General features: G+C 39.8%; 2 protein-coding genes across 2 annotated transcripts; one reads left to right on the top strand and one right to left on the bottom strand.

Annotated features, from left to right (window-relative positions):
• Positions 1 to 762: 762 nt before the first annotated feature.
• Positions 763 to 8,155, top strand: LOC102702781 (inositol-tetrakisphosphate 1-kinase 6). The gene is given in 17 exon segments (XM_015841311.2): positions 763 to 1,212; positions 1,804 to 1,839; positions 2,432 to 2,627; positions 2,764 to 2,852; positions 2,949 to 3,020; positions 3,100 to 3,302; positions 3,563 to 3,716; positions 4,197 to 4,310; positions 4,482 to 4,544; positions 4,799 to 4,935; positions 5,043 to 5,190; positions 5,324 to 5,469; positions 6,192 to 6,254; positions 6,322 to 6,506; positions 6,757 to 6,835; positions 6,916 to 7,030; positions 7,285 to 8,155. Coding segments are annotated over 17 exon segments (2,577 nt in total). The 5' UTR covers positions 763 to 1,059; the 3' UTR covers positions 7,909 to 8,155.
• An 865-nt stretch (positions 8,156 to 9,020) lies between these two features.
• LOC102711728 (ankyrin repeat-containing protein At5g02620-like) lies at positions 9,021 to 12,894 on the bottom strand. Its single transcript, XM_006660788.3, has 4 exons — positions 12,499 to 12,894; positions 11,595 to 12,326; positions 10,624 to 11,033; positions 9,021 to 10,238 (listed from the first exon to the last, which is right to left on the bottom strand). The coding sequence occupies exons 2-4, from the start codon at positions 12,001 to 12,003 to the stop codon at positions 9,369 to 9,371; spliced, it is 1,689 nt and encodes a 562-aa protein (XP_006660851.1). The 5' UTR covers positions 12,004 to 12,326; positions 12,499 to 12,894; the 3' UTR covers positions 9,021 to 9,368.
• Between the last annotated feature and the right edge of the window lie 3,151 nt (positions 12,895 to 16,045).

The raw sequence follows: 16,045 nt of genomic DNA, 5'->3' as shown, positions 1-16,045 counted from the left end.
TAATATAAGATATATCACTCTACTAATGTGTAAGTTTAAATTCGACTTATATAATTTCAAATTCAACTCATTTATTTTTTTCATGTACTTATCTATCCTCTTCGTCTTAATATCTCCGAATACTACAAACATCATTGTTTTATTGGACAAAGAGAATATAATAATTTTTTATTGTAATTTTACACCATAAAATAAACATTCATGTTCTAATTTTAATGATTCTTATCATTCAATAATCGCACTGTCAATCGTCAGATACTTGAAAATGGAATTTAAATAACTCAAAATTCAAAACCATCGAAATGGGTAAAAGGAAATATTTGAACCAACCTTTGTTATTCACTAAACAACATAAAAATATTGGTACTTTTAAAACAAAATTACCTTCTCCTCCCAGGGTTATATATAGATGAAGGAAGTCAGGAACATAACCAATCCAAAGTAGCAAAGCTAAAAAAATCAGCAGAACATCCCGATTGAGAAAAAGTAAAAGGTGAATGTTTGGTGGCGTAGAACTTTTGTATACATTATTTTAACGATTTAAATGTTAAGACTGAAAAATAAACATCACAATCTATTTTAAATTTAAATTTTTGATTTATAAAAATAAGTATAAAAGGTTAAGATGAAAAGAAAACGAAGCGAGGGAAAAATATGTTTTGTTTAGAGAGAGAGAGGGGAACCGATTCCTTGATGAAACAGCAGCGTGCTCAAGCTCAATCCGTCAAATTCGCGGAACACCACGATTTGGAGTGTTATTTTTATAATTTTTTCTCCGTTTTTGTTTGGAATGCAGGAAACTTCTGTTGGGCATGCGGCAACTCAGCTGTTCTTTCATCTGTAGTAAAACTTGGGACAGAACTTCTTTGGTCTTCTGTAAAATCTCCTGTTTTTTTATGCTTTCCTACGTGCTTGCATCCGTTGCCAGATGCCAGCCATGCGAACTCGCCGCTGACACCTGGCCCCGCCGCGCCGCCCAAGAACCTCCCCTCCTCCTCCGTCCGTCCCGCTGATGAAAGCGCAGCCGCGGTGGCGCACCCATTCCCGATTCCCGCAGCGATGGCCATGGGGCGACCTGTGCGGGTGGTGCTGGACTCCTCCGTCCTCCTCGACCCTTCCGCCCGCCCCGACTGCGCCGGGGAGGAGGTGGCGCCTCTGCGGCCAGGGGCGGAGGCGCTGCTTCGGCGCCTGCGCTACTCCAATCTTGGGGTGGTATGGGCTCTGTCCTCTCGATCGATCTCTCCCCTGCGAGCGACCGCGATCTGCGATTCGTGGCGGTAGACGGGGCTGTTCTACTTTTGATTTTAGGATGGGATGGGCTTGCTGCGGCCTCGGTTTTGTTGCCGTGCTGTGAGTGTTCTATTCATTGCCTGCTGATATGATCTGGACCTCTGCTTAGGGCTGGATGACCTGAAATTTTGGCTAAAGATTCAACCTTTTGCGTTTTGTTTTTGGTGTTTCCACATGCTGGTTTTGTTAGCGCCATGCTATTTGGGAGGAGGACATGTTGTGGCTGATCAGATGGGTTTCCACCTTCCGCTGCATTAAGTTTAGTTCGACTGTTCGAGTTCCTGGCTCAGTAGATTCCATGTCAATAGCTTTACAATTAGCATTTTAATGCAATGCTATGAACACATCTCGGTGAGATCTTTGTGACAGCAGCACGCCCCCGTTGAAATGTGCATTGTTGTGTTCATGTCTTTTGTTCCTGTGCGATAGTACTGTGTTTCCTTGTGGTTTTATCAAGGTATATACTTCGTGAAATGGATATGCAGCTGATTATATCCTCTTATATTTTTCCAGGCAATTTGCCATCAGGAAGGCTTGCCAACTAATGAGGTGCTCTGTTTATACATCCTGTCGAACTTATTTTGCTTGCTTTATCTCAGTTATACTACATTATTATGCATGATGGCTATCCAGAATTTTACTGCTTAACAGGCTAGCTTGATAAAATGAAATTATGCAAGAGAAAAAGGCAAATGTCCGGTATTGCTATCATTTTTTTTCTATCATCTTAAAAATAACCTTGTTAAATTAGTGATAACACATAAATACTTTCGTAATATTTCTTAAAAGGTGAAGACAGGAAGGGTGACCCTGATGTCTCCAACATATGTGACTTGATAAAGCATGATCTACGTATTTCCAAAGTAACCAGATAGAGTTGGATTTTTAAATGCTCCAGTGGCACCATCAAGTGATGTATTCAGAAATGTAGTGTTCTTCTGGAATTTTCCTTTAAACAGATTTGCTTCCCTTGCAGTCAAAAATAACTATTGTGGTGCTGATTTCTTTGGCCTTCCCCTGACATTAAACCTCTATGTCAATTTTGTGCAATACCTTAATAATGGTAAAATATCTGATGATGTGACTGCTGTTGAAGAAAAATAGTTTGTGCTTATGCACCCTCTCTTTTGCTTTTTATTAGTCAGGTTTTCTTGAAAAGACTGCAAAATTGTACTCCTTTGGATATATACCACTTACATCTCCAAGTGGGAGCAATTCACTAAATGAGGCGATGATAGAATGGAGTAGAACAAACTCTTGCTTCTATGTGACTTCAGGAGTTCATGAAGGTTTATTATCTGAACTTCAGAATCACAACTGGGCAGTTATTGCCATGGGTAAGCATTAACACTATTGTACTCATGTTCTTAGGAATTTATTGTATTGCTGGTGTGTAGCTCTGTGTTATTTTGTAGTATATTAAAGAACATCCCTATATATATGCTGTGGGCCACTAATACTATCTATATTCAGATAATGATGATGTCATAAAGAACTCTGGAGTTTTACGTATTGGCATGCTTCAGGAGTTACTCATCACTTTGGCAACTTCAATAAAAAAGGTTAGTTTTTCTTGGCATTAACTTATGCATTTTTAGTGATTTAGTGCATTTAATTTGAATTATATACTTAGCTTCCGCTCCATATTTCTTATTCAGGTAATAGGAAGCTCATCTACTTTGGTGGTTGGCTATGTTATGAAGCAATCCCGTGAGGAAGACTTTGCCAAGGCAATTTTTGTACACTCAGTTACCTACTACTATGTACTGTATCTCTTCTCAAACATCATTTTCTTTACCTTGCTTGCAGAGAGGAGCATTCCCCATTTATCCTAGTAAAAACAATCTTATCTTTGTTCCACTCTCGTTTGAACTTCCCTTAGCTTCTCAATTGCAAGAAGTTGATTTAGTGCTACACAAAATAACTGATGAGATCATCAACATTGATCCAAACTCTTCCATCAGTTTTCCAAAGGGGATTTCATTTTCTCCAGGAATGTCTGAAATTATAAGGTACATAAGAAGATCGAACTGAGAGTTACTGGAAATAATGTAACAAGAAATGTGTTTATCTTAGTAACTTGTGATGGAAGTTTGCTATGGTATTTATATGCAGTTTCCATTGAAGCTATAAATGACAACCAAATTTAGTAGTTTTTTCCTTTTTACTGCATGTTCTATCTGTCAATGGCTTGATAAAATTGTTGTCAGAAACTATAATGCTCTACTGCAGTTCCGTATTCAGTCTCACTACAATTCTCCATGTTAAGCAGATTTGTAGAAGAGCACTGTAATTTTTGCGTCATCGATCCATTCAAAAATATTTATCCCTTGCTGGACCGCCTCCAAATTCAAGAAATTCTAGTCCGACTGGAAGGACTTAACACCGAAGGAAGGCCAAAACTACGGGCACCGTGCTCTTTAAAGGTCTTTTAACTGAATTTACACTCATGCAGAACTATGGAGTATGGATGGAGTATAATGTCGTAGAGAAAAAAGTTTGGAGATCCTTGATGTTACTTGAAGCTATTTATTTTTCAGTTACCATATTTTTCTTGTATCTACGTACGTTCTGCAAGTGCTTAGTTCAACATATCAATCTGTACTGTTGATTTCCAATTCATTTGTCCTCGATGCTTGACTACTTGTGTGATGACAAATTACTTGTGTTCCCTTATTGATCTGCTGTATGTTTGACCCTATTTTGTCATTTATCCCCTGCTATGTTTCTTAATTGTTGTTAGCTGTTAGTACTTTAGTAGTGCTTCTGGTCCTATATCTTGCTAATATTTTCCACCCTTCAGTACTTTGGCCTTGACACCTCTGAATAGCATTAGTGTCCTTTATGGTTTATTAAAGTTTTACTTTGCTAGTTTTCTTTGCTTGACTAGCTGTTTTGTGAAACAGGTTGAAAACTTTTGTGGCAGTGAATTACAGAAGCAACTAACGGAAGCTAATTTATCCTTTCCACTGATTGTGAAACCACGAGTAGCATGTGGAGTTGCTGATGCCCACAATATGGTAGCTTGTTCTACATTTATATAATTGTATTTACACATTAGTTTTCCAACCTGTAATCACCAGTGTCATGAAGATGCTTCATATTCTAACTATGCCATTGTGATCATTTATTAAGTTAAGATGTTATATTATTTTACTTTTGTACCTGAGTTACACATTTGTTGTGTGCAGGCATTGATTTTCCAAATTGAAGAATTTAGCAATCTTAGTATACCTCTTCCAGCTATTCTACAGGTACAATTTTGTATTTATTCGTTCAGATGATAATTACTTGAGTAAAATTTATGTTCAAAAGATTAACCAATTCTTCCATGTGCCCAATCCATTGCAATTTTAACACCTTTGAGGCATCCTATGCTCAATTCTCCTCTTGATAAGTTCTATTTTTGACTCATTTGGACCTGTAGTTACCATGCTAGTAGTAACCTGTCAACTGCAATTCTGATGATCTGCCTGCTCAAACTGATGTTTTTATTAATGTGATGTAGGAATATATTGATCATGGATCCAAAATATACAAATTTTATGCAATTGGAGACAATATTTTTCATGCCATTAAGAACTCAATGCCCAATGCAAGTCATCTTAAATCATCATCAGGAGGCAAACCTCTTACGTTTAATAGGTACACATGCAGAAGTAAATACATGAAAAGTTGACCAATTTCTCAATCAGCTGTTCAATATCAACACTGACAGAACCATACTTATAATTTGATTCGGGTTTCCTCAGTTTGAAGACTCTTCCAGTGGCTACAAAAGAGCAGCAACTGCATAATAGGGTTCAAGACAACAAATCGTTGGACATTAATCTAGTAGAAGGGGCTGCAAGTTTGTTGAAGGAGTTGCTTGGGCTGACAATTTTTGGATTTGATGTTGTTGTAAGTATTTCTTCTAGCCTTTGTATGAACTATGCTTTTAGATCTCAGAGGGAGGGAGGGAAGGAGTCTGATTGCTTTCATGCTCAGTTGCTCTCAGGATATCCTTAAGAGTGAATGCTGTTTGCGTATGCAGGTTCAAGAATCCAGTGGAGACCATGTCATAGTGGACCTCAACTATCTTCCATCTTTCAAAGAGGTTCCTGACAATGAGGCAATGCCTGCGTTCTGGGATGCAATCACACAATCATATAAGTTGAGGAAACGAATGATGCAAACTTAGTTCATGCTCGCACTAATTAGAGAGGGATCAAATTAATTCTACATCTATCAGCGGTTGCTTGTCGCTTAGAATTGCAATTGTGGAACATCTTGCAATGAACATTGCAGGCAGATATGTACACTTAGCACTAATAATCTGAGAAACAAAGTCCTACATGTTCACTGAGTTTAATGCCCTTAACAGAATAAGCATGAAGAAACTCTCCCATGTTAAAATATTCATTCTGTTGTGTATTTATATTAAATACATGTGAATTTCGGCCACCCTGTAAATACTCTGTGCTGCAATGAGAAACGGTTGACTGGATACTGATGCGTAGAGATGTTGCTATATCTGTTGAAATGCCATTTCTATTCGGTTCTGTTATGTTACTGTTTATAAATTATACTATCATACAGATGAATCCTCGAGTTCCATTTCAACCCATGCCATGGTTGTGAATGGGATGCTCGACATTTCTTCAGAGAAGCCTGCATATGCAAACTGCTAACTCCTGAAGGAAAAAAAAACAATAGATGGAAATGAAAGAAGACGAGAGCTGGAAGCAAGTATACATAATCTCAGAAAGTCCAAGACTGAACCCATTTGTGCCATATGGAGGCCAAAGAGAAAGAAACACTGCACCAAATGGATCATCCACTCTAATAATATTTTCTATTTGGTGTCATGTGCCTGTCCTTTTCACCAACATATGTGTTACATTTGTATGCATTGTGTGTAGCTCCAGAGATAGTTTCAGGATTGCCGGCACATTTTTTTGTCCTTCAGAGTATTCAGGTAATATTTCCTGCTAGAGGGTGATATATGCTTCTGTTCTGCCTGCATCTCAGCATCCTCCATTGTCTGTGCAGGCCTTCCTGAATGATGGATCGCCTGAAGAGAATTACTGGCATGGCAAAGGGCTTATCAACTGCTCCGGTTCGGAAAGACGAAGACGAGAGCTTGGTTCTATTTGGGGAGCTGTACAAGCATGAGAAGGAGAAGGATGTGAACCTCCTTGAACCAATGTACTCAGTGGAGTTTGAAGCAATTCAAGGTGAGATATTTCCTTAACTTTTGAGTCTTTTACCTGTTCATGTTGGCATGAAAGTGCAGCCATTTTCTTCCTTAATTCCAGTAATGGTATCACCAGAACCTATAGCGAACATGTTGGGGATGGTTTGACACAGTGATTTCATTACATGCTGACGAAATATATAGGGAAAATATAATGGAAAAACACCTTTTTGCTTGGAAGATGGATCAGCTGATTGGACTAATTACCTACTTTGGTTGACTGAATATAGGAAGCAGTCGTATGCTCAAGTTACCATCAGGAAAGAGAGATTATCTCCAGCCAGATGGTGAAAAACATGATTATGACTGGTAATGAAAATATTTGCTCGATATTTTAGGTGCACCTAGTCTTTCCATTGTGTTTTTCAATCATATCAAGATAATTTCAGGCTCAAGACCCCTCCAGCCACTCCACTATTTCCTTCCCTCGAGATGGAAGCTAATTCCTCTCAGATGGTTTTTCAGAGAGAATTGCCCATCCTTCAGTCAGTTAAAACTTCAAGGGTATGATAACTATCTCCAGTATTATATGACACTTGATAATTTACTGTTAACAATTTGAAACACCATTAATGAACCTTTTTGGTGATAAGATTATCTGAAACTGGTACATCTAACATTTTCAGAACAATTCCTTCATTGCATGTCCAAACCAAAATAGAAAAATACGGTTATTGTTGACAGTAGTAAAAGATTTCCTTTGCAAAATTAACCTCCTTTTTGCTTGATTTTATTGTGACATTATGAACTTTTAACAGTTCTCAATCAAGCCTGAGCCAACCAGCACATCAACAACATCTGAATCGCCTACCTCCAGCTCCTCAAAGTCGACTCCGACTGCAAGACCCAGTAGCTCTTCATCCAAGAAAAACCTCACCAATGGAGTTCCTGCCCTCTCTGGGGCGACCTCGGCTTACAGAATAGACAAAAGATCAAGCTGCACACCTCTGAAAAACAGGCAACATATTGCAGCTCCTGCAACTAAAAATACAGGCACCAAAGCAGCTAAGAAAACCACAACCATCAGCAAGCCTGAAGTTCCAATGAACACAAATGCTGCAAAGAAAATAGTGAAACCGGGAATACCTGACAAGCCACTGAAGAAAACTGCAGCAATTGCACCGATAGCTCGGTGCAAAGATCTTGCAATTGGATTGAAGGATCTAAAGGTGGATCTTGGCACCACAAGAAGAATGGCGTATCCACCTGCTGCAAAATTGGGTAGCAACAATGAGCTTGACACAGTTGCAGCAAAAGGAAGGAGCACAACTGGAGGTGAGCCTGCTCCTGGCAATGCCACTGAAGCTACCACAAAGGGAAGGAGAAGAGCATGCGCTGAGAAGGAGCATGGACAAAGTCTTGGAAGCCATGCTAAGAAGTGAAACAGAAATATCCATTCTATCCAGAGCACACTTAACTTGAATGTTTTTCTATGATTATGTTTGTGTTAGGGAGTCTTATCATGCTGAATGAACACTCTACATGTTGAGGAGCTTAATCATCTTACGAGTTAAGAGTTGTAGAAACACTGAAACTGTCCATAGATTTGTAAATCACCTTGTTCATTTCAAGGAAACAGGCCTAATCCTGATTGAATCAACCAACAAGGATTTTTCTGCTCTGTTGTAATGCACTAATTTTCACAGTGAAAGCACTTAAAGCATTTGGGTTTTAATCAATGCTTTAATATTTCACTGAACAGCCCGCAATTAGCTGACATAAGTACTGGAAGCAAGTGACCAGACAGGAACTGACGCTTGCGAATGGAAGCAGTAAGCAACTTGGCTTTGTACAAGGCAGGATTCAGACTCCCAATCTGCCACTGAATTCTTCAGCCTACGCACAAACCTGCAATCTGTCTCCTGGTCGCCGTTCCGTCTACATTTTCGTCAGGAATTCGCTCCCACAGAAGCTTCTGAATGATCAGTGCCGTTGGCATCACGCGAGAAACTAAGTACAGTAGCCATACATTGCAGAACATGACCATCTTTCGTCGTCTAAAATGATCAAAATCCAACCTTCAGCTTTGACAATTCATGGTGTGCATGGGCACTGTCCAAATTGATCTACGTGATTACGGCGGTTTCGTCGTCTTGTTTATCCCTGGCTGGAAACCCAACAGTCAAAAACCAAAGCTGGAGGAGAACCAGACAAGGCAAACGGCTCCAACTTGCTGTAATCTATTTTTTAGTTTGATTTTATGTATTAATTTGCTGTGATGATCTAGCGAAAAATCTGTTTCAAATTAGCGCTAGGTGGTCAGGTCAACAAGGGTTGCAAATTTACTGTCACATCAATGCGTGGCAGCAGCATTAAGCAGCGCCGGTTTTCTGCAATGGTGTCCAAGGTTCAGAAAAGTCTTTGCCTGAATCATTTGTCTTGTTCCAAGCATACTAGTATCAATGGTCCAAACAAGAAAAGAAATATCTGGGTGCAGTAAGCATGCATCACTTTCATCTTTAGCTCATGTAAGTAGCATCCATGACAGTACAGCTTTGACAGAAATGACAATTTATTCCACTATGTATACTAGTATTAATTGTATGGTTTTCATCATCATCCACAGATACACATTGGTGAGCATCAAGAGCACATTCTGCTTTACCAATACTCCTATGATGCCTACAAAAAATGGCTGCTTCAAGTATCACCATTCACCTGGTAGCAAATGCAATGAGATGGATGGCTCCTTTTACACAAGGAAAGCTTCAGTTGCACAAAGCAAGCCATGTTCTAGGCCTAAATGTACTCTGCGAGTCAACTCCGCTGAATGCCATTGCAGTGTCCTCAGGCAAACGGGCTTCGATATATACAAGACTCGACTACAAGTTCTATTGTTCTCCTACAGTGCATATATCTTCTTGTATTCATTGTTCAGAAGCTCTGTATCCGATTCGACTGATATAGACCATGACTGGCTGGTGGAGGACCTCCTGAGCTTCTTCATGTTCTTCTCTTCCATCCTGTGAGCAATAATGCAGTAGCACATAGACCCAATAGTGGCCAGCATGATTGCAGTGCCGATTGCCATTGTACACCAAGCTAGCCACCGATCATCACGGCCCACGACAACATATGTTAGTGCAATGAAGGCTGCTGAGATGAAAAGGCACGCGAGCCACATCAGCTTGTTCATCACAAAGACCATCTTTTTCTTGGCTTTCTGCTCGACAACAATTAGAGAGGTCTGCACAACGACGACGGCAAGCGAGATAAAAAGAGCCAAGGCATCAAACACCAAAAAGATTATAAATGCTGGGTTGCTTGCTACCAATGCTTGCCCTAAGGTCATGTCAGGATCAGGTGCCTGTTTCAGATCCTCCAGAAAATTACCAGGAATAGTAAATATGGCTGCAAAGGCAACTGTGGCAATAAGCACTGCAACAACAGTATTGGAATTGATGGCATTGTTTAGTCCACCAATGTGAAGCTTTTGAATCCTCTTCTTGATTTTTTGGAATTGCATCTTGGTCTGACGTGTTTGCTTGATGCCAGATTGGACGTCGTGTCTGATGTCGCTAACTGTCTTCTTAAGCTGCTTTGCTGAATTCGGAGGGTTTACTTTCTCTTTTGCAGTTTCACCACCAACCTCTCTCAGGAGGTTAGAAAGTTCTTCATTACCTAGTTTCTCTGCAATAGCAAAAGCAGTCTCCCCTGCTCTATTAACTGCATTGATTACGATCCCTTCAACTGATATTAGAGTCTGAACCATCTGGAAGAAATTACACAAATATCAGCAAAGGGTACAAGGAAGAATTGAAAATGGTATCAAATGCTAGGTACATACAATATTGTCCCTTAACATTCTGGTTAAATTTTTTTAGAAGACATGGTTTTACTAAGCTCCACCAGTTCTCACAGTCTGTTTCTTTTATTCTGAAAACAAATTTGAACTTTTCATTGAGTAATTCTTCCATATAACATCTACAACAGTCAGTAGTTAGTGAGCAGATGCCTTCTTTTTGTCAAAAGGTTATGGCCAACATGTATTCAACCAGACATAAGAAAAACAGAAAAAATATTAACATATGTAACATGAGTACATGACAACCAAAAAGAAGGCAGATAGAAGGTTTTCCTAAGATATTATCACTTACAATGGTGTTACCCTTCCGAGTTGCAACATGCAATGGTCTGTTGCCTTTGTTATCTTCCAAGTGGATAACTGAGAGATCAGGCTTCAACAACTCAAGCAGAATATCAGCATTTTGGCCTTTCGAAGCCATGTGTAGTGCTGTTTGTCCTTTCTTATCTGTTCTAAAACCAATCCCTGGATCCTTATTTAACAATGCTGTTACCACCTCCACATGACCCATTCTTGCTGCTGAATGCAGAACTGTTTTGCCATTATTTCTAGCAATTCTGGCTAGGCTTGCGTCTGTTTCCAGCAGAAGATTGACAATATCAATGTGGCCCTGAGTGGCAGCAGTATCCAAAGCTGTGGCATTTACGGAATTTGTTGTCATCGCTAATGCTGGAAATGCTTGTAACAGCTCCTTCAAAACATCTGCAAAGCCAAGAAATGGAATTCTCCATGACCCAGAGATGCTTTGAAAAATCAGTCTAAACATTTGTGCTAGCTGCTAAAGTATAAACTTCATCTTGTTTAATACTCAGGGATAAAGACATTTCTGGCAGATAAAGCAAGTACTAGGAAGTAATACTTCGTGCCACACCAAGAAACATAAACATGTATTTGGATTTTGGATTTTAGACCAAATCAGCCAAGTAATTGTTAGACATGAAGAGTACAGGTACAAACTTGCAATAGTAATGCATGCCCTTCAGGAAATAACTGAGGGCAAATATCCTTGTGCAACTATATGGGTTTGCATGTGTCAATCCAAGATAAGTAGCTTAACATAGACAACTGCGAGTGCGAGCACAATCATACCAATATGCATAGCTCAGCTCAGAGAAGACCCATTATACTATTGAATAGTTTCAATTTACAACCTATCATCAGCAACTCGTTGATTTGGCATAACTTATAGGGATCAAATAAACAAACCATCATTTTTGGGGCTTAATGATAACTGAATCACTAATGATGAAGAGAAGAACTAACCCAGATGGCCCTGCTTTGCTGCAATATGGAATGCATCGAAACTGTTAGTGGCCTTGATCCCCGCTGACTGCAAATCACAGAACTTGAGTATCTCACTCACAACCTCCGTGTGCCCCTTCTCAGCCGACACATACAACGCAGTTTCACCATCCTGGTTCTGACGAGCAGCCAATTCCCCCACCAGCTCTGGATCACTGTCGGCGAAGATCTTCTGAACATGGGGAACACTGCCAGCCCTCGCCGCAAGGTGGAGTTCAGTGTCACCCCTCTTCCCAGGACTGTCCTTGTTCCTCTTGAAGCTTTGTTGCTTCTCCATGGACAAGAACTTGAAGCTTCTCTGCTTCTCTATCCCCCTGAAGCTCTTCAACTTCTCTAGAGCACCGAGTCGGATGCTGGACTGCCTCTCCATCCCAAAATCCAACAAAATGCTGTTTTTTCAGTACAAGAACTCCAATACTGCGCCAATCCGGCAGATTCAACCCTTGTTGATGCAAAATATCACGTCTTCAGATTGCAGACATATGCGCCAAGATTTGTTCTTCCCCTTCTCCTCACCACTTGAGACTTTACCGTTTACAAGAACACCACGTTGGCTGCCTGGAACATAAAACTACGGAAAGCTCTCAGATTTCTCCGTAAAAACCATCTGCCGCTGCAACCGGAACAAGGCTAAGACGGAGATTTTGGAACCGTGCTGTTCCTCCTTCCCTCAAGATCACTGACCAGCTCAAACTGAAAAAAAAAAAAGATCAACTTGATCAAGATGCGCATCATATTTCTCCCATGATCCTAAGGAAAATGAAAGATTGAGCAAATACAGTACATGCTTCAATCACAAAACAGGAAATGAAAGAGAGAATCACACAACACCACTACTCCCCAACGAGCATGAACAGTCGCTCACCACAAGAAACCCAAGCAGCTCACGGAGGAGGAGAAACAAAAAACCCCAAGAACTTTGGATCACAGCCAAGGGGACCTCCACACAGCACAAGAATCAGACGAACAAGGGCGATCCTAACGCTCCAAAAAATCCCATCTTTCTTGCCAAAAGAGGGAGGGGAAACGGAGGCGGCACAAGTGGGTACTATCTTGGAAGTTTTGGAACTCCTCCTGTGGGTTTTCTCTCCTCTCCCCAACCTGGAAGCTCACTTGTGTTAGGTTAGGTTGATTCTTCCAGTGCTCTTCCACCTCCACCACTCCCAGCGCCGCTGCTGCTGCTTATCATCGGAGACGACGACGACCGGTAAAACGGAGGAGCCCGCAGCTCGCACACGTTTGGTAGTCTCTTGCTCTTGATTTTTTTTTCCCTCGAGGGAATAATTGTGCGACTTTGCGGTCGTCTTTTTTCATGTCGAGACGTAAGTTTTATGTAAAATAAAAAAGGATTTGTATAGATATTTTTAATAATGTGATAACGTATTAATATAATGAGAGATGGAATGAGTTTCATCGAGATAAAATCATGCATGCACCTAGTTTAGCTTGTGTCTTACATGTAACCTAGAAAACAACAATAGATAAAACTATACACTAAGAGTGTTGTTTTATCCTGGTTTCGAACATTTTTAGATGACATGTCACTTTAATTATGTCCATAAAATATACATTAAAAATGACCTTTTATATATATATAAAAAAGACAACTTTGCCGTCTTCTTATTTTCCCTTTTAGCTTCTTTTTCTCTAATTCTCCTGTCTGGTGTTACCTTTTTATTTCCTGGCTATAATTTGCATAGTTTTTACTTTTTAGAGCGTTGCATGGTTCTTACTACGTACTATTTTTTTTTTAATAATCCAGTAACATATTAATATGCTGCAACGGCCAAACGGAACCCATCTTCGGACAAATAGGAGGAAGTGGAGTGGAGCTATAAAATAGTTTGAACACAGTCAGTTAAAATCGTTTGGTTGGGCTTTAGCCCCCACTAAATTCTATATTTCTTATATATTGCATAAAAAAGAGCGATGGACGGGCAAAAAATAATTCATTTACTTTGCTATGTGTTTTTTACTCCATTTGTCCTAAGAATACCTTTATTTATTTACCATTTCACATGTATCGATATAAAAGGAAAAAAAAGGACAAGATCAATAATATTCAGTTTACCAAATCTGCAAGTGTTCCCCATTTTATCCAGTTATAACGCATCTCTTTTCTACTTTTAGAAAATTTTGATATAATGATGCTTAAAGATAAATTTATTCTGGAACAAATAATCTATTTATAAGCCAAAATGGAGTATTGTTCGTGCTATACTCTATTTACTGCTGTAAGATTTCAGCAAACGAAAAGGCACTGTTTTGTTTAACCAAATGCCATCTTGATCATTTGAAATTAATGCTGGTATAGATTATGGTAAAGAAAAACAAAATTTAACATAAAAGTTTAAGTTTAAAAGTTCTAAACTTTTCACTACGATCAGTAAGCCAGCAAACATACGTTAAAAGTGTGTAAAAAAAAACAAGCCGTATCATATCTTGGCAGTAAAGATTCAGAAACATGTGCCGGAATAAACTCTTCGTAGGGCTATAGGAAACGATTTCATTTTAAATATTTGTGTTTTGGTGATGCATAAAATACTCAGGATTAGTAGTGGCTCGAATGCATGTTGTCTCGTGTCCTTTTTGTGTTGAGATTACGGCGGCCATGGCTCTCAACATCACCGGTGTGAGTGAGCAATAAGGAAAGGCAGGCGCGTCACTGCAACCCCACACGTTAATACTGACACTGACGTTTTGGTTCCAAACCCCCGGCCCCACAAGAAAATAATTTAAGGCTACTTTTAAATTTCAAAGCTTTATGTAACCGTTGTTTTTGGGTTTTTTCATATTTGATTTTTAAGTCGTTAAGGATGTAAATATAAAAATTTAATCATAGATTATTTTTCCTGCTAATACATCGTTTTAAAGTATGGAGTGTTTTTAGGCACTTTTTGGGTAAAAATGTATATACTATATGGTTTGTTTTCCTTGCGAGTTTTCACTGAAACTCGTCGTGTTCCAAGAATCCAAAATGACATGTACAGACATCCAAAAGGATAGCAACAGGTCGGACGCGCCTTTTCTGTTTCAGCGTTGAAGAGATCAAGATTAGGACAGGCCGAGTTGCATTTATTAAGAAAAGATCAGATTGCCGTACCAGTGATCTATACAAACCGCCGAATCCACCTCAAGATTCGCGCTAGCTTCTGTGTTAGGTGAGTACTACTTTGATTAAGCTAATCTCATTTTCATCACATATCTTCTTGGACCTAGTTTTTAGTCTGTCAGTGAAGTTCAGTGATCACTGATCAACCGGTTAGCAGCCATCAGCAGCAAGTCAGCAACTGTTCCTAACACTTTCTCCATGAACTGATCAGTCAGTTCACCAGTCTGATCTTATGCAAGTTCTTCTTTGCCTCCCCTACGAGTTGATAGCCTGACAATCTGACGAAACAGTGTGATCTGGTTACTGTAGTAAGATGCTGAATTTAGCCCTGGTTTCTGAAGACAGCCATGTTACATGTCTGAATTCTGATGATAAGCTATCAACCATCAAATATAGTACTTCCTTCCATACCAAAGTTCAGCTCGCACATTGGACGACCAAAAGGAAATAAAGATAGTGCTTAGCTGATGCTTCCAATAGTGATACAGAGGTAGTAGCAAGTATATCATCTTCTCCAAAGTAGCTTTTATTCAGAGCACCTCAAAAGGAAGATAACAAAAGGTGATGCTTCTCATCCAGAAGAGCTTCCAGAATGGTTCGTGTTCAGAATCTTTTTTTCTAGGCCACACAAACCTAGTCCAATTCCACATGCACCCGTACCAAATCTGCCACTACAAAGGGGACACTGCAGAAAAGGGGACATTGATTTTCAGACTCCTTTTCTCCGAATCACCCATGGCCACCACCACCAACGCGTTGGTCAATTCAGAACGACTCGCACATGCCGCCCTTTTGTGTTCCGTAGTGGAGTGCACTGCTGGCTCACATTTTGGTTTTCTTCCATCTCTTTTGTGACACAAGTGGATTGGTTTTTTGGTGGTTCTTGTGTTTCTGATGCTTGCAAGGAAGCAGCTTGGTTTCTTCAGGACAATCATTTGCAGCAACGGGAGAAAGCACCATGCAGTGAGACAGATGGAAGTGCAGATTCATCTTCAGAATTTCAGCTTTAGTTACCGCATCTCCAGCAATCTCTTCTAAACCGTCGCCCAACGGAACACAATTATCACGATTTTTGTACGTTTTTTTTTTTACTGTGTTCTTGCTGCGATAATCGTAGTAACCGCGTCAGAGAAACCGTCCGGTTTCGGCGACCAATTCTCAGGTGCTTACAAATTCTACGGCTTGCCGACAGAGCACAGTGCAAAGTGACGATAGAGATGATCTGTGTGAGTGAAGTTTTGTGTGACATGTGTACAGTACAGCTCGATAGGTTGATGCTGATGTGATTATTATGGACTGA

The sequence above is a fragment of the Oryza brachyantha genome, chromosome 9 (assembly GCF_000231095.2).
Source record: "Oryza brachyantha chromosome 9, ObraRS2, whole genome shotgun sequence".
In the NCBI taxonomy this organism is placed as follows: Eukaryota; Viridiplantae; Streptophyta; class Magnoliopsida; order Poales; family Poaceae; genus Oryza; species Oryza brachyantha.
Note: the sequence above shows the minus strand (reverse complement) of the source record. Positions and strands in the feature narration are given on the sequence as shown.